The following is a 23,990-nucleotide window of genomic DNA, read 5'->3' on the forward strand; positions in this document are numbered from 1 at the left end:
CATTCTGACTGGTGTGAGGTGGCATCTCATTCTGGTTTTGATTTTTATTTCCCTAATGCTGAGTGATAGAGTATTTTTTTTTCATGTGTCTGTTGGCTATTTATATGCCTTCTTTGGAGAAATGTCTGTTTATGTTTTATGCCCATTTCTTGATTGGATTATTTTTTCTTTGGGTGTTGAGTTTATAAGTTCTTTATAGTTTTTGGATACTAGCTGTTTATCTGATAAGACATTTGCAAATATCTCCTCCCATTCTGTCAGTTGTCTTTGGTTTTGTCAACTGTTTCCTTTGCTGTGCAAAAGCTTTTTATCTTCATGAAGTCCCAATGGTTCATTTTTGCCTTTGTTTCCCTTGCCTTTGGAGACATGTCTACCAAGAAGTCACTGTAGCCAAGGTCAAAGAGGCTGCTGCCTGGGATCTCCTCTAAGATTTTGATGGACTCTTGTCTCACATTTAGGTCTGTCAACTTTTTGAGTTTATTTTTGTGTATGGTATAAGAGAATGGTCCAGTTTCATTCTTCTGTATTTGGCTATCCAGTCTTTTTTCCATTGGATATTCTTTCCTGATTTGTCAAAGATTAGTCAACTACAGAGTTGAGGGTCCATTTCTGGGTTCTACTCTGTTCCACTGATCCATATGTCTGTGTTTGTGCCAGTATCATACTGCCTTGATGATTATAGCTTTGTAATAGAGCTTGAAGTCCGGGATTATGATGCCACCAGCTTTGGTTTTCTTTTTCAACATTCCTTTGGCTATTTGGGGACTTTTCTTGTTCCATACAAATTTTAGGATTTGTTCCAGCTCTGTGAAAAAATTTGATGGTATTTTGATAGGGATTACACTGAATGTATAGACTGCTCTAGGTAGCATAGATATTTTAATAATATTTGTTCTTCAACCGAGGAGCATGGGATGCTTTTTCCATTTCTTTGTGTCTTCCTCAATTTCTTTCATGAGCGTTCTACAGTTTTCTGAGTACAGATCATTTGCCTCTTTAGTTAGATTTATTCCTAGGTATCTTATGGTTTGGGGCTCAATTGTAAATGGGGTCAACTCTTTAATTTCTCTTTCTTCTGTCTCATTGTGAATGTATAGGAATGCAAACTGATTTCTGTGCATTGATTTTTGTATCTTGCCACATTGTTGCTGAATTCCTATATGAGTTCCAGCAATTTTGGGGTGCAGTGGTTTGGGTTTTCCCCATAGAGTATCATGTCATCTGTGAAGAGTGAGTGTCTGACTTCTTCCTTGCTGATTTGGATGCCTTTTATTTTTGTTATCTAATTGCTAAGGCTAGGACTTCTAATACTATGTTGAACAGCCCAGTGGTGATAGTGGACATCCCCACTGTGTTCCTGACCTTAGACATAAGCTCTCAGTAATTTTCCCCACTGAGGATGATACTCACTGTGGGCTTTCCATATATGGCTTTTATGATATTGAGATATGTTCCCTCTATCCCTACATTGTGAAGTTTTAATCAAGAAAGAATGATGTACCTTGTCAGGTGCTTTTTCTGTATCCACTGAGAGTATCATATGGTTCATATCCTATCTTTTATTAATGTATCGTATCACATTGATTGATTTGCAGATGTTGAACCACTTTTGCAGTCCAGAAATAAATCCCACGTGGCCATAGTGAACAATCCTTTTAATGTACTGTTGGATTCTATTGGCTAGTATCTTGGTAAAAATTTTGCCATGCATGTTCGTAAGAGATACTGTCTTATATTTCTTTTTGGTGGAGTCTTTGTCTTTATTTCTTTTTGGTGGAGTCTTTGTCAAAGTAATGCTGGCATCTTGAACAAGTTTGGAAGTTTTCCTTCTTTTTCTATTTTTTGAAATGGCTTCAATAGAATAGGTATTAATTCTTCTTTAAATGTTTGGTAGAATTTTCCTGGGAAGCCATCTGGCCCTGGACTCTTCTTTATTGGGAGATTTTTGATAACTGCTTCAATTTCCTTGCTGGTTATAGGTCTGTTCAGGTTTTCTATTACTTCCTGTTACAGTTTTGGTAATTTATACATCTCTAGGAATGCATCCATTTCTTCCAGATTGCCTAATTTGTTAGCATATAGTTACTCATAATACGTCCTTATAATTGCTTGTGATTTCTCCTCTCATTTATGGTTTTATTTATTTGGCTCCTTTCCCTTTTCTTTTTGTTAAGTCTGGCTAGGGGTTTATCAGTTTCATCAATTCTTTCCAAGAACCAGCTCTTAGTTTCATTGATCTGCTCTACTGTTTTTGTTTGTTTCTGTATCGTTTACTTCTGCTCTAATCTTTATTATTTCCCTTCTTCTGCTGGCATAGACGTTATTGGCTGTTCCTTTTCCAGCTCCTTTAGGTGTCAGGTTAGGTTGTATATTTGAGGCTTCTTGCTTCTTTTTTTTTTTTTTTAAGACTTTATTTATTTATTCATGAGAGAGGCAGAGACACAGGCAGAGGGAGAAGCAGGCTCTCGGTGGGGAACCTGATGTGGGACTCAATCCCAGGACTCTGGAATCATGCCCTAAGCCAAAGGCAGACATTCAACCACTGAGCTACCCAGACGTCCTGAGACATCTTGCTTCTTGAGGTAGGTGTTTATTATAGTATATTTCCTTTTTAGGACCACTTTTGCTGTATCCCAAAGGTTTTGAACAGTTGTGTTTTCACTTTCATTTGTTTCCATGAATTTTTTAAATTTTCCTTTAATTTCCTAGTTGGCACATTAATTCTTCAGTAGGATGCTCTTTAGCCTCTGTGTATTTGAGTTCTTTCCAAATTTCCTTTTGTGATTGAGTTAAAGTTTCAAAGCATTGTGGTCTGAATATATGCAGGGAATGATCCTAACTCTTTTGGTACCAGTTGAGACCTGATTTGTGATCCCATATATGATCTATTCTAGAGAATGTTCCACGTGCACTCAAGAAGAATGTGTATTCTGCTGCTTTAGGATGGAATGCTCTGAATATATCTGTGAAGTCCATCTGGTCCAGTGTATCATGCAAAGCCCTTGTTTCCCTGTTGATCTACTTAGACGATCTCTCCATTGCAGTGAGTGAGGTGTTAAGTCCTCTATTATTATTGTATTATTTTCAATGTGTTTCTTCAATTTTGTCATTAATGTGTTTATATAATTGGCCGCTTCCATGTTGGAATAAATATTGAGAATGCTAAGGAGACTATCCAACAATAAGATCTAAATATGACATAGTGTACTTCTTCATCTCTTGTTATAGTCTTTGATTTAAAATCTAATTTGTCTGATATAAGGATTATTACCCCAATTTTCTTTTGATGTCCATTAGCATGATAAATGGTTTTCCACCCCCTCATTTATGAACTGGAGGTGTCTTTAGGTCTAAAATGAGTCTCTTGCAGATAGCATATTCATGGGTCTTGCTTTTTAATCCAATCTGATACCCTGTGTCTTTTGATTGGGGCATTTAGCCTATTTACATTCAGAGTAACTTCTGAAAGATATGAATTTAGTGCCACTGTATTACCTGTAAGTTCACTGTTTCTACATATTGCTTCTCTTCCTTTCTGGTCTGTTATTTTTAGTTTCTGTTTGTTTTGGAAGCTTTTTATAATTGCTTCTATTTTTAATGACAGTCTTGTTGGATAAAGTATTCTCGGCTGCATGTTTTTCTCACTTAGCACTCTGAACATATTATGTCAGTCCTTTCTGGCCTTCCAGGTCTCTGTGGATAAGTCTGCTGCCAATCTAATGTTTCTACTCTTATAGGTAATGGACCTCTTGCTCCAAGCTGCTTTTAGGATTTTCTCTTTGAGATTTGCAAGTTTCACTATTATATGTCAAAATGTTGACCTATTTTTACTGATTTTGATGGGGGAGTTCTCTGGGCCTCCTGGAATTGAATGCCTGGTTCCTACCCCAGATTAGGAAGTTCTCAGCTATAATTTGTTCTAATATACCTTTTGTGCCCTGCCTTTCATCTTCTTCTGGGATACCAATTATGTTTTGCTGTATAGTATCACTTATCTCTCAAATTCTCTCCTGGTGATCCAGTAGCTGTTTATCTTTCTTTCTCTCAGCTTCCTTATTCTCCAACATTTTGTCTTCTATATCACTAAGTCTCTCTTTTGCCTCCTTTATCCTAGCAGTTAGAGCCTTCATTTTTTATTACAGCATTAATAGCCTTTTTGATTTCTACTTAATTCAACTTCAGGTCTTTTGTTTCTTCAGAAAGAGATTCCCTAGTGCCTTCTATGCTCTTTCCAAGCCCAGGTAGTATCTTTATAATTGTTATTCTGAACTTTAGTTCTGATATCTCATTTATGTCTATACTGATTAGGTACCTAGAAGTCAGTACTGCCTCATGTTCTCTTTTTATAAGGGGAGTTTTTTTTTGTCTTGTCATTCTGTTCAGAAAAGAATACATAAACGAGAGAATAATACACTAAAATGGCAAAATCCACCCCAGAGAAATATATAGTAAACAGTTCAGAAGACACCTGAACTGAAACAAAAAAAAATTTTTTTTAAAGAGGCAGAAGGAATATAATCAGGTGAAGAGAACAGAGCAATATACTAGATCCTGGATGTATTTTGGTCTGTTTGTTAGAAGAAACTGTATCCCAAAATTGTAAAGAAAGAAAAATTTATGTATATACAAAAATAAAATTAAATACAATGAAAGAATAGAATGTAACTGTAAAAATGAAAATTAAAAGACAAAAAAAATAAGGAATATAAACAGGTGAAGAGAACAGAGCCATACACTAGAGCCTGGGTGTATTTTGGTCTGTTAGAAAAAATTACAGAAGAAACTACATTCCAAAATTGTGAAGAACCACATATATAACATATATATGTATATGTATATATGTTTTTGTCTATATACATATATAGATAAAATAAAAAATTGGTTGAAAAAAGAAAAACAAAATTAAAATTGAAAGACTAAAGAATTGTGGTGAAAAAAACATGAATTCTGTATGCTATTTTCCCTTAGCACTGGAGTTTTACACTTCTGTGTGATCAGTAAACTTGGTCTTAGCCTATGCTCTTGTTGATCTTCTCGGGGAGGGACCTGTTGTCCTGATTATCAGGTGTCTTTGCCCCAGGCTGAACAGCACCACCCATTCCAGGGGGCCAGGCACCCTCAGGGGAAAAATGTCAATCCCTCCTATCTCCCTGGTCTCTGTCCACACTGCTCACCCAGCCTATGACGGAGCATTTCCATCTCAGGCATGCAACCCTATTTCAATTCCCCAAACCCTGCAGATTCCTGCAGTGTGCTCCCCCACCATTCTTCCCAGGGAAGGAAGGGGAGTCTCAATGGTTCTGTCATCTGTGGGGCCTCTGCTCAGAGAACAGTTGCACCAACTGTGCCCTGTTTGAGGTTTATGGCAATCCCGCACTTAGAGCCCACTCCTGGGCTCCCTGATTGCAAGCTGGCTTTCCTGACTGACTGGGAGTCCTCAGACAACCCCAATCTTCTTGTGACCCTGAGGATCCTGAGACCACACTGTTCCAACTAGGATTACGCCCCAGTTTCACCACCTGAGTGCCTTTCAGGCAGCACTGGAACAGACTTCTAGAAGTTCTGATTTTGCACTTAGCTGCTATATCACTTTCTGGTGGCAGCTTAAGGAGACTCCCTCCCTCCACAGTCTATCTTCCCATATATAGCCTCGGATTCACTTCTCTGCACCTGGGAAAGTGGTTGCTTTTCTAAAAGCTATTCTTTTCTTAGAACTCCAGTTGAGTTTACAGGTGTTCAGAATAATCTAATAGCTATCTAGCTCAATTCCTGGAAATAGGCAAAACTCGGGTCTCTTATTCCTCTGCCATCTTCAACTTTTCCCCCAGTTTTTTTTTCAAAGATTTATTTATTTATCTGAGAGAGACAGAGAAAGAACACAAGCATGAGTAGGGGGAGGGGGAGAGGGAGCAAATCTTCAAGTAGACTTCCCACTGAGCACAGACCCTGCCCCCCTACTTGGGGCTCAATCCCACAACTCAAGAGATCATGACCTGAGCCAAAACAAAGAGTTGGACACTTCACCAACTAAGTCACCCAGGCACCACATGACTTAAGTTTTAAATGTAGCAAATTATCCTCAAGGTTTGACGGTAAAGAATAACAGCAGCTGTACCACACAGTCCATCTCATTTACTTTATGATTCCTCTTTAAATTGATTTTAAAGATGTAACAAACCTTTGATGAAGGTACTGCTGAAGAACTTGAGGGTGAAGTGTCTCTTGATGTTTTCAAAGATTGAACAGGTCTCTCCTTACCTATACAACAAAATAGAAAATGCAGTTTTGTATCTCATTTGTTTTTAATTAGAATGATTTTGTAATCAAATAAATGAGGAGGGGGTGTCTTACACTTAAATTTTAGTACTGAAGTCTTCATTACATTATTAAATTAAATCCATTAATATCTAAATCTACCTCTCTCTCTTTCTCAGAGGCAGGGTACCATAAAAAATTTCAAATAACCTAGAACCAATGGACATCATATATGGTAATCTAGGCCATATTCATGACAGTTAGCAAACACAGAACCACTAAGATCTCAAGAACGGGAAAAGATTAAAATCATAAATGCTTCCTCCTCCAAGTTCCTAAAATCTAACTTTTAATATGTCACAATAAAAATTCAAAGCCAGTTATTATATAAATGCCACAAAAAAGACCTAGCTAATGATACGATAGCTCAAAGTGAGGGCCATATAGAAAATCTAGCAGATATTCCGGAAATATTTAGTTTAAAAAATAAAAATAAAACTAGTAAACTATAATTTAGAGTGCTAACCCAATGCCTGGTATGAATACCCAAATATTTCTTAAATGTTTAAAAATAAATCTGTGTGAAACAGTCACTAACCTTTATCTTCAGTCACTACAGACATTAACGTAGTGCTCTAGTATATCACTGTTTTTATATAAACTTAAGCCGGAAAAATAGATTTAAACATTAGTCAGTTCAACAACACAGAAAATTGTTTTAAATATAATCATAAAAATAACTGTAAGCTGTTACTGATAGGAAAACATTTCATTTAATTATCTGTGTCAAATATAACATAAATCCTCTGCTCTTAATTGCTTAAAAATAGCTGACAAAATTATAATCACAGAGAAAAGGAGAAGGTGGCACCAAGTTTGGATTTACACAAACTGGTCAAGCTAGCCAGTGAGTTATGGCCAAGAAAGCAGTCAAGGGCAAAAGCAGAGACAAAACAACCTTGTAACTGAGGCAAAGCCAGCTTCAGTCAAAAAGCCTCTTAAACTCTTCCTGATCTGGTCAAGATTGCTAAGTAGGAGCCTAGAGGCTCAAGGCTTCTGAGCACATAGGGCAGAGTGAATAACAGCTCTTTCCAATGTCCTGCAGACCTGCAAAGTCTTTCGGCAGACACTCCCCTCACCTCTCCAGGAACATCTGGCAATGTGTGAAGATATTTTTTCATTGCCCCAAGTGGGAGAGTGCCATTGGCACATCCTAAGCAGAGGCTAGGAATGCTGCTAAAATACCCTACAAATGCACAGGGCAGTCTCCCACAAGGAATTATCCCACCTCAAATGTCAATAGTACCAAGGTTGAGAACTCCTGCTCTAGGCACAGAATTCTACCTCTGAAACTCCAACAGTCTCACAAAAGACATAACCCTAGAATCTTTTAACTTGTGACATTAAAAGGTTTTTCACACATTAAAAGTTTTTCTTATAGCCCTTAAAAATCAAAAGTAAGATACCAACCGTCACTACATCCCCAAATGACTAAGAACACGGTTTATGTTATGTAGTCACTCCTACTGTATTTCCATTACACATGGCAAATTCCACATTATACTGTGACAGCGTCAGTCTACTCCACTGCACCAAAAGCTCCTAGAGGTGCAAGTATCATACCTTATTTCTAAATACCCAGGGTCTACCTAGTTCAAGTCCTTTAAGAAACACAGAAGTACTCAGAAATTAGGTGAAAAGATAAATTGTTCTTCTACCCTTAGGACACAGTAACTTCTCCATTCTATTCAGATAAGCAATTCCTTGAAAGAAGGTGAGGAGCTCAACCAATCAGCACAGCAAACTATGCTAATTAAAGGCATAATTATAGGCTCAATTCTGACACATAGCGACTAGACACAGAACAAGCAGCTGTTAATCTCTTACTTAGCAAAATCTTACAAACACATCAGCACTATAGGTATGTCAAATATAGTATCAAGTGTAGTCTTAGGATCTTTCCTGATTTCAGCTGCCAGGGGCTAATTTAAGCAGATTTCTCAGTGCGCAGAAGCAAAGAAATACTGAAGGGTAGAGCAGGTGGTATGTCATATATCCACATATATTCATATATACCTGTTGCATGAAGGGCAGGGATAGGCAAGAAGCAAAGGATAAAGAAAAAGGATGCTACAGATGGCAGCATAAAGAGCACAGAAAGGGTAAAAAGAAATCCCTGATCCTACTGTTGTCAGGTCTTATCTGTCAATGATTTGTTTGTTCTACGAATCTCAATCTCCTTTGAGGTGGCTATTCCGGACCAGACAACCAACTCACATTTACCCTCCAAATCCTACTCCTTGTATCTACTACAATTAAACTCTGGTTCCAATTAAAGACTAATGGAGCAGTTATACACTTTTCCCATTTCTGTAACTTCTATCAATTCAAGTCCCCCACCCCTTCACAATCCCAAATCAAAAGCTAGCTCAAAACTCACCTCTTTCTGGATTTCCTTCATTCTGCCGTTTGTAGGAGGTACCAGCACGGATGGACTCTAGGGAAAGGTGGGCAAGGAGGAATTAACAGCAGCACCTCTGTGCCCAGGAGTGACAAGAGAAGAACCCAGAAGCAGAAGTGATGAGAACAGAAACTTCTGAGCATTTGCTGGTGACCCTAAACTCTTTTCTACCCTGCCTTCAAATTGGGATGCCTGAGCAACTGCCACTGAGAAGTAACAGAACATGAGAAAATTTCTGTCTTTAAGATTAGAAGCTAATTGGGTCTGACAACAATGAAATGTTAAGATTAGGCTAACCATGAATAGCATGAGCAGAAAGGAATGAGAAAAGGATCATATGATAAGACACCAAAAGTTGAAGATAAGGATCAGGTCTTATTCATCACTTTAAGCATCTACTCTAATCTCCATGAAGTAGGCAAAGGATTGGCTCAAGAATCTCTCTCTCTCTCTCTCTCTCTCTCTCACACACACACACACACACACACACACAATCAAGAGAGAACAGTGAATCACCACTAGAAATCACCAAGAATATTGGAAAAATTTTCACAGTATATCATATCCGTTCCCTAGGCTTACAGTAGCTATCTGCAAGGAGTCTTTCTGACTTGCTCACAAAAGTAGCCCATTACTAAATCTTGCTAGTTCTTTTTATACACTCTCCCACACATGGATTTTCTTCATAGCAAATCCACAGCTATGGTCTTGCTAGAATCCCTGTCTCTTATTTAGAATCTTGTAAATATTTTGTTAGCTTCCTTACCTGCAAACTCTTAGTGATGCAGGTGTAATTAACTTAAGTAGTCTAAATATACTAATAGATATCTTTCTAATAAGATAAACTCTTTAACACTTCAAATTCTTCTATTTTAGATCCCAAGTGGCCAATTTTACTTTATTTTTCCCCCTGAGAATTGTTTTGGCTCCCTGAATTAGAAAGAAATGTATTTCAAGAAATATGCAAATATTACCAGGCTACTTCTGCAAGAATGCCATTCAAGATGCAATATCCTTGTCCCCTTGGTCACTGGTCTCTGTGTTATCAGGAAAATTTTTGTTCCTCCTGAGGATCTGATTTATTTTTATCTATTACTGAACATTTCTTAGCCAAATCCTTATTGATCTCAGCAACTGTTCCGAGCTTTCACACTGGCATTTATTCCTACTTTTATTTTCATGTTTCTTTTACAAAAAATTCTTCACCCATCTACTTGATCTTGTTTTATTACGTGTTTATTTTGTAACTTGTCTCCCATTCTTTATAGATCGAGAGATGAGAACACTGATATTTTCCAAGAGTGTCTGGAGTCTGGGGAGGGCTCAAACTATTGACAAGAGTAGCGTGTCCGTATCTCTTCCAAACTGCAAGTTCAGTGACTCCACATCAGTAACCTGAGGTCAGTCATTACGGCAGTATTCACTCCACGGCAAATCACTCATGCCACAAATCACATGCTGTTCCCCTAAAGAGGCAGTTTACCAACACACCACTGGTGTTGTGTTTATTGATTTCAATACCAAATTTCATGGACACTGCAGGAATTACCACATTTAACTACAGATTCCCCCTATCTATTAAAAAAACAGGTCTGGGCTATTTAATTAATATCCCAACAGACCAGTAAAACCACCCAGCTGAACCCAGGTCAAATTGCAGATTCATAATTGTTTATATTTGCCCACTAAGTTCTAGGGGGTTTTCATTTTCTAACAAGAGATAATGGAAATGACCTTACTGTGCTTAAGCTCTTCATCTCAGAGTTTATATTAAAACTAAAGGTTTTTCTTCTTGTCCTCTATTATAGCATTTTAATGATTTAAAAATAAAGGAGACCCTGGTTGGCTTAGTCTGTAGAGCATACAACTCTTAATCTTGGGGTCACAACTCACTTTGGGCATAGATTACTTTAAAAAAATTTAATAAAGCTTAACATTTTACCATTGGGCTTTCATGACTTTGTAGTTCTTTGTCCTCCTACATGTTCCTAACTACACCTTTCTCTTTCTTCCTTGTTGATTACTGTTTCCTAAATGTGAATGTGTTTCTTGTTTTTAACTTCACTTGCTATTCTTACATGGCTCCAGCCAACACTATGAATACAAATGTCTCTTAAATCCACTTCTTTCCTCATACCTTTATATTTTTAACTGACAGGATGCTATTCCTTAGCTACTTAGCCATTACTTCAAATTCACCTCACATGCATTCTTTCTAAGCTGACACTAACACTCCCTGCTTAAGAGCAGGACAAAAGGGCTCAACATCTTTGCTGCAATGTGCTAAAGAAAATGAACTCCAAATCTGGATGAAAGAAAGAAACCAGGAAAGGAAAATTCTGAAGGTGGCAGTACAAAAATTGAAATCCAAGTCAATGTACTAGTGGGTAAAAGAATAAATGGGGAGGAAGATGATGAAGAGGAACACTAGTTCCATAATTAGTAAAATAATTCTTCCCATAGAGGTGAAATCAAAGCAGGAAAAGCAACTTAATATTCCAATGAACATTCAGAAGTACTGTAAGAATTTAACAATATTTGGTGACTCTTTGAATAGAAGAGCTGATAGGAATATCAACAATATTTGATGACTCTGAATAAAATAAGATTTCAGAAATATGCCTTCTTCCTGAAAATTCTTGTTTTCCTGATGAAAGTAATGATGAAAAGTAGATTAATCCAAGCCTATGAAATGTTATTAATTATTGATAACTCGTGTAAGAACAAAGGATGCTAATAGAAAAAATATTAAAAATCATCATTAGAGATGAATAAGTTAGGGACTGTGTCTTGCAAACTTTCCATTTTTAGTACAGTGCCTAACATACAGGAAGAAAAATATTTTTGAATGAAAATCTGATCAGTAAACAAACTTCACAGCACAGGTAAGACATTCACATCTCCTGTGATACGCTGAAGCTTTGAAAGAGAAAGTAAAATCTAAACAAATGAAGATGTGGTGGCTAACAGATGCTAAGGAAAGGATTTATTTTTCTGGATCATGGATAAAGATATGCAACTTTGGGGCTCTTGGTTTTAGGAAGAACATGATTTCCCAGAGACCTACTGATCAATAAGGTAGGAAAGAAAACGGAAAGGACACAGGAGAAATGCTCTTGTGGGATAGACACTAAAAAAACAACAGAAAAAAGAAACCAGATAAAGGGGTAGAGAAAGCTTGTGCCACCTCTGCTTCCTCAAAACAATCATCTTCAGTAGGTTAGAGATGTAACAAGTTGAAGTAAAGATGTATTAACTATGAATATTTGGGAGTGAACCTCCAAATAGAACTCTCCTTTTAATATATCAGGCTAAAAACCACATGGGCTTGCTGCTTTTAAAAAACATATAAATAAAACATGATACTAACTGTATATATTCTGAATGTGTGGCACTGACAGATCATATAAGCCCTTAAACGGTGATGCTATAAATGCCTATACATATGGAAACATCATTAATTGATTATTGCTTTAGAACTTCAATCATTCTGATACTAGAAAAGCTCTAACTGTACTCCTAGGATCCACTTAGGAAACTCATAGCCAAAGTTCTCTTGTGAGTAAACAAGAGATTCTCAAATAGGAACAATATATTGTAGAATCAAATTCAACAGCACATTATACTGGATCAATTAAAGTCCAAGATCTTCTAGGAAAATACTAAATTACTGTTCCGGATCTCCTTACAGGATATAGCTCATCCCAATAATCCTTCTCCATTTACATCTTCCACCAACTTCTGCTCACCCTTCAGATGTCAACCTACCATATCTATTCCTATGAACATTGGTTTGTCTCCCTAACCAGATCATAGACTCAGAGGGCAAAAACTGGATCTACCTTGCTTGGCAAACCATTTATGTGAAACATATCTGATGAATAAAAGACCATATGAGTATGCTGAACACAAACACAGTGACTTTCCAACCAAGAAACACTGTGATATTCAGTCACCAGGAAAATGGGTTTATCCTCCCTTTCTACTGCCTAAAATATACATGATCTGACTTCTATTACCATTGCCATTCTAAACCTGCACCAAAGAAGCCTTCTTTTTAAAAGTAGAATTAAACCTCTAAATTTATTGTAATTTCAGCTCTAATCCAAAAAGTCATGTGGACTTCCAAATATATTCACAGTCAAAGGTCTTAAGACATGTCTCTTTTCCCACTACATTGAAATACAATAATAGAGTCTATCTTCCAAATACACTCTTCTCAAAATATACTTTTAATTCTTGTACATTTTTAGTTATCTTAGAAGATGTTTTCAAAAAGGACTAAACGCTAATGAAAAAAAAAAGAAAAAAGAAAAAATAAACACTAATGAAAATAAGTCTTTAGAATTTTCTTCCATTCTTGTTAATGGCTGTTGATATCAAGAAAATAAAGGGATGCTAAACTCAAACTCAGAACTATAGAAACATAGATACAAGACCAACAAAAACAATAAACTAGCAAATCTTCTGTAATAATGATATTTTTAAAATTCTATCAAATGTCACATAGCCTAATTAATGTATAAGCACCAGTGACAAATTTGACATTAGTCCATGGGCAAATGTTTAAAAGAAATAAACAGAGGTAGTTTCTATGTATTTAAATAGTCATCCCTAGGAGCCACAGTGGATTTACAAAACAATCCAAGGCAATCTTTGTGTCACTCTTTAATAGAGGAGATGTTTCTTAAGAGTTTCAAGAAAGCACCAAAGTCTTCCATGAAGTCCTCAAGAGAAAAGAAAGACAAGATGGGGGATCACAACTGGTTGAAAACAATGGAGATAAAAGGAGAAATCTCTAGAGCCTTCTATATTTGGCTGTGTGCTACTCAAGATAATTATTAATGACTACTACAAAACGCAAAGTCTACTTCCTTTGCCAATGAAACAAAGCTATTTTTATCTGCTATAAGATATATAGGATCACTAAATGAGATTTGAAGACTTCTATAGAAGAGAAAAACAAGTCAAAGTTAATTAGATGAAATTTAGCATTCTTAAATTTCTTTTAATATATATATATAAACTACACCCAAGCAATTGCACCTAAAAAAAATACAGGCTGAAGGGCATTTTGTTTAACAATAATATATGAAAATGGCTTAGGTTTCAATTGTCTACAGTCTCAATAAGGGCCAGCAATACAATGCAGTTGATAAAAGTTTACTTCTGGCAAGACAATTTAAAAGGAATAGAAAGAAAATCAAGGAAGCAAAGCTCTGAAAATATGTTAAATAAAGGGAATAATTGAAGGAATTAAATATATTTGAACCCAGGTGGAAAAAACCCAAGATTATGTACTCTTCAAATACATAAAAGGTGAAACATTTTAATGGCTCTAAGACAAGTAACTAGTATTACATAGATATTACAGGAAAAGATTGTTTTATAAAAAATGAACTATAAAAGATGGAAGGACTGGACTGTAATATAGTAAATTTATCACAGGAAATATTTTAACAGAGAACCCCACGTTATGGGAGATTGAACTTAGTGATTCCTAGTGTCATTATTAGTGCTATTATCCTAAACAAAAGAATAAGATAGGAAAACAGGGAGGTTCAACTGAGAAAGAGAAGAAAAAAAAGAAAGAAATATCTGAGAGAGTTGACAAATGGAGAGATATTTGGTTAGATAAATAGGAATAAAAATAAACTTCAAGTAGAAATATACAAGATACACAAAAATTTTAATTAGAACAGTATCATAATAAACAAAAGGAAAGGCAATAAGGTTAACTAGGACTTAGCATGTAAATATGAACAAAAAGGAACAAAAAAATGATATTATACTGACTATTATAAGTGACAAGTATAAACAGGTTAGTCCAATTAAGTGATAAGCAGAAAATTCTTATAAAGCACAGAATGAAAATAACATTTTAAGAGGATAATTAGTCTAAAGCAGTACAAGACTCACAGGATTAACTCAAAAGGCTAAGTAAAAGAAATTTAATAAAATACGTATATACATATGTGTATGTGTGTTTATGCACAAAATGGAAAATAAGTAGTTGGGATTAAAAAAAAGTAGAAAAATCATTCTGTGGCTTATAATTAATCATATGAAAGATATATTAAATGTACAGAAGAATTATGAATAAATAAGTCTTTCAATGGTTATCATGGCCAAAACACTAGTGATTATTAAATTAAAATTATTCTGAAAAGTGTGAACAAAAAGTAAAAAATTAGAAGTCAAACTAAGCAAAATGAGGGCATAAGGAAAGTAATTATTTTTACCTGTTATTTATAGAAACATTTAAAATCTTTGACAAAATTTCAATGTACACTAAAAAAACTAAGTTAACATATTGTTGCTAATTAACCCAGTTTAAATGACTGATAATTCAAGGACTTGGTTTCTCAGTCCTTTCCTGAAGAAAAGCAAGGTGCCATCATTATCAGTGACATTTAGATTAAAAGAACTGGTATCACAAATGTGTAACATAACAACTACTTTTCCCAATTACTGTTTAAAATTAAGACTTTTAACTTTTTTGCAAGATGATCTTAATTCAACTATTCTGAAAATTATTTACATGAAAGGAATATAGAAAAACATTTTAATAGCTCTGCCCAAAGAGTTAAGGAATTAACTCAAGTAACTTGTAAAGAGTGTTTTCCCAGAACAAACTTTTTTCTTGATTAAAGAATTTTACTTTCAAAGCTAAAGGACTTAAAAAACAAAACAAAACATAAAGGCATTACCAAACTTTTATTCTCTATTTCACTCAATTTGCACCATATTTTAGTCTCCCAGCTTTCTTTGTTATCTTTTCATCACTCCAGATATTAAAGGTATTAGGCCTCAAAAGATGGGGAAAATATTTTGGAGACTCTTAATACAGGAGGAGCATCACATGTGGTTCCTCTAACATTTTGTCTCAGGATACTAAAGTTTTGACCACTAACTACCAGGCTGAAAGCAGACAAAAAATGTCTCCCTAAAAATCTCTTTCAGAGGAGAAATAAAGAGAATAAGATGAATTCACTAACAACTATCTTAAATAACAGGTACACTACAAGCTGTCAAATAACAATCTTTAGCTTCCATTTTACTCAAGTTTTGTTCAAAAGCCTTCATAATCAGTTTCCAAAGATACTTTCTTCCTCTTCATCAAATCATTAGATTTGGATTTAAGTCATACACGTCCAAAAAAATATATCTTCTTAGAAGGTATCTTGCTAATATTTATGTCTGTGCATGTGAGTGTGCATTAGAACTCAGACAATATTCTCTTCAAAGGGGAGAGCAGGACAAAGAAGAAAGTGAAGCAAAGGAAAAAAATACCAAACTGCAGAGTTGAACTCCACAATCAAACTTTCAGTTATCTGGAACTATATGCTTATTTTAAGTAACTAGGCATATGTAAGTGATTCGCTTTGTTTTAAATCTACTTCAAGTGACATTCTTACCTCCTGTATGACCATTCATACACATGTATCCAAAAATATGTTTTTTGGAAGCCCCACTCTACCTAGCACTGAAAACAGCAAAATATTGATAAATGTTCATTAATACAGGAATAACAACAGCTACAATGGAGACAATCTAATGATTTGATCTTCCATCACTCTCAACATGCAGGAAGCAAATGCTGTTAAACTAATACTCTTATTTGGAAAAACAGTTAATAGAAGGAAGCAAAAAAGTTAAGAAAAATACGCTAAATTTCAGGTGTCTGTATCATGGCTTAGAATCCCCTCTACCTAGGAAGATACTTCTACTTGTAGAAATCTGAAATAAAAGATGAGCTCAAATGTCATCAATTTCCTCCATGACATATTCTTCTAACTCCCAGAGTAAGAATCTCTCTCACCTTGACTTGCTCATGTGATGTTAACTCATTTATGACATACTAATTCTTATATTGAAGTTAAGAAGGCATGAGGAAATGTTTATGAATGAGCTCAACTGCAGGTAGGGGAGTCCAGAAAGCTAAAATAGATTATCTAAAAATTAAGCTGCCTCATTTATTTATTGTAACACATACTAAGCACCTCAGCCAGGATGACATGCTATGATTGCACACAATGCCATGCATGTCTAGGTACTCCGAATTTAAAAACCAACAACAAATTGGAGGTTGGAAAAAAATTAACCTAAGTAGTTTTTTTTAACTCTAAAATCTGTAAGGGGGATCCCTGGGTGGCTCAGTGGTTTGGCAACTGCCTTTGGCCCAGGGCACAGTCCTGGAGTCCCGAGATCAAGTCCCGCGTTGGGCTCCCAGCATAAAGCCTGCTTATCCCTCTGCCTGTGTCTCTGCCTCTCTTTCTCTCTATGTTTATCATAAAAAAATTAAAAATAAAATAAAAAAATAAAAAAATACAATCTGTAAGGCTATATACCTTATATTTAGGGGAAACCACTGATATTTTTCACAAAAAGTATACTATCAAATATATAAATACAGACATCTTCTAGTGACAGAAGACTAAAGAGGATGGACTAGCACAAGAACTAGCAGAAAAGATTAAGAGTATATAACTTTCCAGCATGATTACAAACACACCTTTTCTGTGGCAAATTAGAAGTGAGATGTCAATGTGAACCATAACTTGAAATGGTTCCCAAAAATGTGTGTTATTCATTATACTATTCTTTCAACTTTTCTAGAAGTTTCCAAAATTTTCAAAATAAAAGGTTAAGAAAATATATCTTACAACACCCATAAAGCAATCTGAATCAGTACATTCTCATTAGTGGAGATTGTAAAAGAAATCTTAAAAAATACATACTTCTATGTTGAGATTGATGGAAAGAATATGTTTTGCTTCTTTCTGGAGAGTAGCTTCTACTACTGACACTGGAACCAGACCTGCTGTGCGGAGAATCCTTTCGACCTACAGGTGATTCTCTGAAAAAAGGAGTGTCTCTTTTATGAGGAGACCGGTCTCTCGCATAATGGGAAGAATAGAAACTTTTTCTTCTAAAGCCATCTCTCATGTCCCTTTGAAAGAAAAAAAAAAAAAAGTGAATTATATCCTGTCACTTATATACACAATACAAATGGCAAAAGCTCTGATTTTAAGATACTCTTTATGTTGTAATCTTGGTACCCTCCACCTTATTTTTTAACCATCACCTCACTTTAAAAAAAAAAATTTATTAGAGAGAGAAACAGTATGAGCAAGGGTGGGGGGCATAGCAGCAAAGGGAAAGGGAGAGACAATCTGAGGCAGACTCTACACTGAGCCCACTCAGGGCTTGATTTCACAATCATGAGATCATGAGCTGAGCTGAAACCAAGAGTCAGATGCTTAACTGACTGAGCCACGCAGGTACCCCATCACACCTAACTTCTAGTGTTAGTCCACAAAATGAAACTTTATCAGTGATATATGATTTAGAATGCGTACATTTTTTCAGTTTGGAGGTAGAATCACATGCTTAAGAGCAAAAATTACTATATTCTAAGCAAACACAGAAATGTTATGATGTGAAAAACATGACTATAGTCTTCTGTTTGCCATTAAAAATATTCTACACAATTGCCGTACTCTCAAAGACATCTACAGAATGCCAAAGATTTCCCAAGTGAGACATTTCATGGACTTTTATTCACTTCTAAGGACAGTAATATACTACCGGTATTTAACTGCTGTGATTTTGCTTCCCACATTCCAATACGGCAATGTCTACAGACATTTCTGTTGTCACAACTGGAGAGGAAATGTTTCCACTGGTGGGTAGGGACCAGGGATGCCACTAAAACCCTACAATGCCTAGGACAGGTCCCATACACACACACAACAAAAAACTAACTGACCCAAAATGTTAGTAATACCAAATACCAAATACCAGGTTAAGAAACCCTGGTATATACTTATTAAGTCCCTGTTCTCTTGAGTTTCCATCCTTAGTGTACAGATTGTTGCTTATCTCTAAACATCAGCTTTTAATAAATTACCTCTACTTTTTATAAGGCAGAACCAACTTTAAATCAAAGCAAACCAAAATTATTAAATGAAACTATCAAGACCTGAGCCTCCATTTAAAGGAACACTTGGCATCAAACAGGCTTTAACTGCACATTTAGCAAGGGTATTTCCATATTAAAATTAAGGAACATTGCATTTCAGACAGAAGAACACTAAGAGACAAACCAATGGCATGAAATTTCAAATGCTCAGAAAATTTCAGCATATTGATCAGCAGTTCCTAACATATAAGTAGTCATTAGCAGATTAATACCCAAAATATACACTGTTCTTACAAATTTTCTGGACCAAGTATAAAACAGCTAAAACTCATTTACCATAAATGAACACAGACAAAATACTAATGCCACAATAAAGCCTCCAAGAAATTCTGTGTTCAAGCTCAATCAGCAAAACTACAGAAGCCATATCAACATCACTGAGAGCTGAGTGGCTATATATGAATTATAAAGGTCTTAGGAATTGTACCAAAGTGCTGAGGACACAGTGGTAAACTATTTGCATGCAGTCACACCTCCATCGTGGAACTCTCAGGCTAGAAGAGGCTGATATTAAGCAAATAAACATGAAACATGTGAATGCAGTCAAGAGTGTATGAAGGAGACTAGGAGCTTACTCATGCAGACAAGAGATGGTAGTAGCTTAAATAAGGAAGGCTAGAGCAAAAAACAACAACAAAAAAATAAGGCTAGAGGAAGGGAGCACTTTAATATGCACTAGAATGCATCTTTGTAGACTCAAAGGGACATGGTAAATGTCTGACTAACGAGTATGAGAGATGGGATGCCAAGATGATTTCCAGAATTCTGGCATGATGGATTATTGAAATGAGAAAAACAGATTTGAGAAACTGGGGTGGGGTAGGAGAGCCACGTTTAGATTTGAATGTGTTAAGTCTGAGATGCACATGTAACATCCAGTGAGTAGGCAACTAGACACACCAGTGACGATACTGCAGATTTTCTGGCTGTAACTATAAATTGTTCTCTAAATAAGCAGTATTTAAAGCCTTGGGTAGGGCCCAGAATTCCAGGACTAAAAAACTACATTAGAAGAGAAATGGGCTGAGAATGAAACAGAACAGCCACAGAAACATGAGGGAAAGTGGTAAGTTATCAGGAAAGCCAAGGAAAGACTACTCCAAGAAGGAGAATAAAGATTTCCTACACAGAAATTAATGAGCTCTTATTAATAACTTATCTAGGGGATGAAGAAGAGCAGCAGGCCCACATGCAGAGGAAAGACTGCCTACTTTCTCCAGCAGGAGGCAGGGTGGGGGATTAGACAAAATGCTGGACTACAGTTTCCTAATCCTGACACAAGATGGCAGTAAAATCACAACAGCATAGTCCAGAACCATTAGAGTGGCCTGGAGTGACTGAATATATTTGGGGGAAACACAGGTCAGATTTTTAATATCTCAGAGCAGAGTAAGGTCTCTCCTTGCCTTCACATCAATCTCTCATATTTCCCATCAGATTGAGCAAAAACATCACAAAGGCATCATCTACTTTATCATATTTCCCATCAGATTGAGCAAAAACATCACAAAGGCATCATCTACTACCAGTATCCTCTTTGATAGAGTGGTAATACTAGCCATGTCATTTATTTGTGTTCATGTATATGTACATATATTTTTCATATTTCTATATCCCAATATATGAAAGGCACTATGGGGAATTACTGAGGTTCTAAAGAACCTTTGTATATTATGGGTGGGGAGTAAATGTTTCACAAGGCTGGTATTACAATTTGTATTAGATGGAAAATTTGTGTTAGATGGAAAACTGATCTGGAAGATCCTTAAAGAAAGATAAAATTTAGATAATTGTTGAACAGAAATATAATCAAACCACAAAGATAAAAGCTGTATTTAAAAAGAGAAAGAGGCGCACCTGGGTAGCTCAGCTGGTTAAATGCCTGCCTTTGGCTCAGGTCAATCCTAGGGTCCTGGAATCAAGCCCTGGATTGATTTAGGGCTCCCTGCTTAGTGAGGAGTCTGCTTCTCCATCTCCCTCTGCCCCTCCCCCTCACCACCCATGCTCTCTCAAGTAAATAAATAAAACCCTAAAAAAAAATTTAAAAAATGAAAAGGGAAACAGGTAGACTAATTTTAGCAATATTTTTATTTAACCCAATGTATCTGAAATATTATCAAGATGTAATCAATATTTTATTTCTTTAATTTTTTAATTTTAATTTTTATTTATTTATTCATGAGAGACAGAGAGAGAGAGGCAGAGACACAGGCAGAGGCAGAAGTAGGCTCCATGCAGGGAGCCCAACGTGGGACTCGATCCCTGGACCCCAGGATCCTGCGATCCCAGGATCCCACCCCGGGCTGAAGGCGGCGCTAAACCGCTGAGCCACTGGGGCTGCCCAATATTTTAAAATTTAGTGAGATATTTTACATTGTCTCTTTTCATCTTAAATCTTGAAAATCCCAGGGTGTATTATATACTAATAGAATATCTATCTCACCTAAAAAAAAAAAAAAAAAAAAGAATATTTATCTCCGTCTGAACTGGCCATATTTCAAGTGAGACTTTGGTTACCGGCTCCCGTATTAGCACAGATTTAGATTGTCAGGAAAGTATTCCAAGCTTCAAGAAAAAGCAGAGACGGTTTAAAGGATACTGATGTAAACAAAAATAGAAGCAACCAGAACAGTGAAAACTCTAAAAACCACTGACTAAATAAAAAAGCAAAGGAAGAGAAATTCAAAAGGGTAGAGTTAGTATCAAACACTACATAGGCTGGAAGAGATGTCTGCATTTAGTGACTTAGGAGTCATTTGACCAGTAAATGGACTTGTCCAATAAAACTCTGGAAACCAAAACAGATTATAAGAAATCATGACATTATCTACCAAAGCAGTTGAGCCATTAGTTTTCTTCCAAAAAAGTTTGGCAGAGGAAAGAAGGGAGAGAACTGGAACAATACTTTGAGGGAAATAATTTATCTAATCATATCTGGAGAGTAGAAAAAAAAAAAGCCAATTTACTGTAGGAGAAACTGATTTTAAATTAAGACATAAATAAATAAATAAATAAATAAATAAATAAATAAATAAATAAATAAATAAAAATAAACTAAGACACAGGGATCCCTGGGTGGCACAGTGGTTTGGCGCCTGCCTTTGGCCCAGGGCGCAATCCTGGAGACCCGGGATCGCATCCCACGTCGGGCTCCCGGTGCATGGAGCCTGCTTCTCCCTCTGCCTGTGTCTCTGCCTCTCTCTCTCTCTCTGTGACTATCATAAATAAATAAATAAAAATAAACAAACAAATAAATAAACTAAGACACAAAGTTAACTGATAAAGAGCCAAAAATCAACAAAATCAACTGAAAATGAGACAAAAAACAAGGTAGAAGAGAACAGCACTGAAGGAAAGAAGAGAAAACATGAAGAGAAAAACTCTCATTTCAAGAAGAGAAAATGTGAGAAATATCTCTTTAGAAGGCCTTTACCAGAGGAAAGTAATGCTAGAAATCATGAAGACAAAGTAAAGAAAGCAAGAATGTGAATGAAGCTTGAAATAGAGTAGAAACTTTTGGTATTGGTCTTGACGGGGAAGGGAGAACTATTAATTAGAGCAGTGTTCCTCAAAATGTAGGTTCCTAGATCTGCCTCAGGATTATCTATGAATATGACAGAAATGTAAATTCAGGGGCATCAAACCACACCTAAGGGTATGACCCAGTATTTAGGATTTAACAAGGCTCTCCAAGTGATCCTGATGCATATAAGACTTTGAGAAAGACTGAATTACAGAACCTCACTAACATATATAGGCACCTTATCCCTACGTCAAAAGCAGAAATTCAGAGCTCACAATAAAGGCAGAACCAGTCCCAATGATGACTCTAGGGTCGGACCATACCTGTGGATACCTAAAGATAAGAGCTGAAAAACAAAAGAAAGAACTGCTATTAAAAAGTATCATCAGGACGCCTGGGTGGCTCAGCGGTTGAGTGCCTGCCTTTGGCCCAGGGCGTGAATATGGAGCCCTGGGATCTAGTCCTGCATTGGGCTCCTTGCATGGAGCCTGCTTCTCCCTCTGCCTGTGTCTCTGCCTCTGTGTGTGTGTGTGTGTGTGTCTCATGAACAAATAAAATCTTAAAAAAAAAAAAAAGAAAGAAAGAAAAAAGTATCATCAAGAACCATGTGGGTGGTTCAGTTGGGGGTGTCTGCCTTCGGCTCAGGCCATGATCCCAGCGAAGGGCTCCAGCTCCTTGCTCAGTGGGGAGTCTGCTTCTCCCTCTGCTTCTCTCCCTGCTTGTGTGCTCCTGTGCACTCTCTCAAATAAATAAAATCTTAAAAAAAAAAAAAACCTATCATCAAATCAGGAGGGAGAGAGAGAGAGACGACTGAGAACCAGAAATTATAATCATCAAGGAAGAAAAAATGGAGCCTTGGGAATTTTATCTAAGAGTACAAAGATGAGGACAAGTAGAATAAATGGGAACATTCAAAGATGACAATGGAAGAGTGGTGTCAGAGGTAGCAAGAAGTATGCCCAGAACTCATCTGATGAATCAAGGAATGAGGAGGCAAGTGTGTTGGGAGGGCAGTTAGGTTCCAGTTATAGAAAAGGGATGCCAAGAATTGTAGAAAATATACCTACTCTATCTTGAAGTGAAAAGATAAAGTCCTTGCACCAGGCTTATATTCTAATGGGGGAAAGGAGCCTATAAATAAAATATTTCTGAGTGACAAATAATAGAAAGTAAGGTGGATGTGAAGGAGACTATTTTAGATAATATGGTCAGCGAGGACATTTCTGAGAAGATGACTGAGCAGAGATACAGTAAAAGAAATGGAACCTCACAAAGAACAAGGTTGTGAAGATATCTGATGTATGTTTATAGTGATCAGACTAACTGCCTTGTGAAAGTATCATATGTTGATGGGTAGGACATAATGATGAATCAGAAGGCCTTCTTAGAGTTCAGAATGATAGAGCACCAAAGTTTAACATACTAGCTCCGAGTATAGGGCTTAACAGAAGTATCATCTACTAGAGGAAAGAAATGGGGTTAGGGCATGTTAAGGTCCTCATGAACTAGCCACCTAACTACCGAAAGACCCTTCCAAAGTATTATCTTTAGGACCTTAAGCAAATTACCTAACCTCCCTATGCTTTAATCTCCTCATCTATACAGTGGGGATAATACTACCTACTTCACAGAGTTGTTGCAAGGAGTAAATGAGATCATATACGTAAAGTGCTTAGAACAGTGCCTGGTACACAACACGCAACAGATGTTAGCTAGTTCTATTGACCGTATTATCCTACTATGAGTTCCATCAAACTGATAAAGGT

At 36.3% G+C, this 23,990-nt stretch overlaps 1 protein-coding gene across 24 annotated transcripts in view; it reads right to left on the reverse strand.

The window, feature by feature from the left end:
* PPHLN1 (periphilin 1) overlaps positions 1–23,990 on the reverse strand; it is a 144,260-nt gene that overhangs the window by 67,862 nt on the left and 52,408 nt on the right. For 20 of the 24 annotated variants that reach the window (XR_003147415.3, XR_007406527.1, XM_049102754.1 and 17 more), the window contains 3 exons: positions 17,458–17,669; positions 8,696–8,752; positions 6,179–6,258 (listed from right to left, as the gene is read on the reverse strand). Coding sequence is in view for 22 of the 24 variants with exons in the window: in XM_049102754.1 (XP_048958711.1) it covers positions 6,179–6,258; positions 8,696–8,752; positions 17,458–17,669 (349 nt within the window). In the remaining 2 variants the exon portion in view is untranslated. The remainder of the gene's footprint in view (positions 1–6,178; positions 6,259–8,695; positions 8,753–17,457; positions 17,670–23,990) is intronic. The other 4 variants (XM_025477302.3, XM_025477308.3, XM_035707497.1 and 1 more) reach the window with 1 other exon arrangement.

Source organism: Canis lupus, chromosome 27, assembly GCF_003254725.2.
Source record: "Canis lupus dingo isolate Sandy chromosome 27, ASM325472v2, whole genome shotgun sequence".
In the NCBI taxonomy this organism is placed as follows: Eukaryota; Metazoa; Chordata; class Mammalia; order Carnivora; family Canidae; genus Canis; species Canis lupus.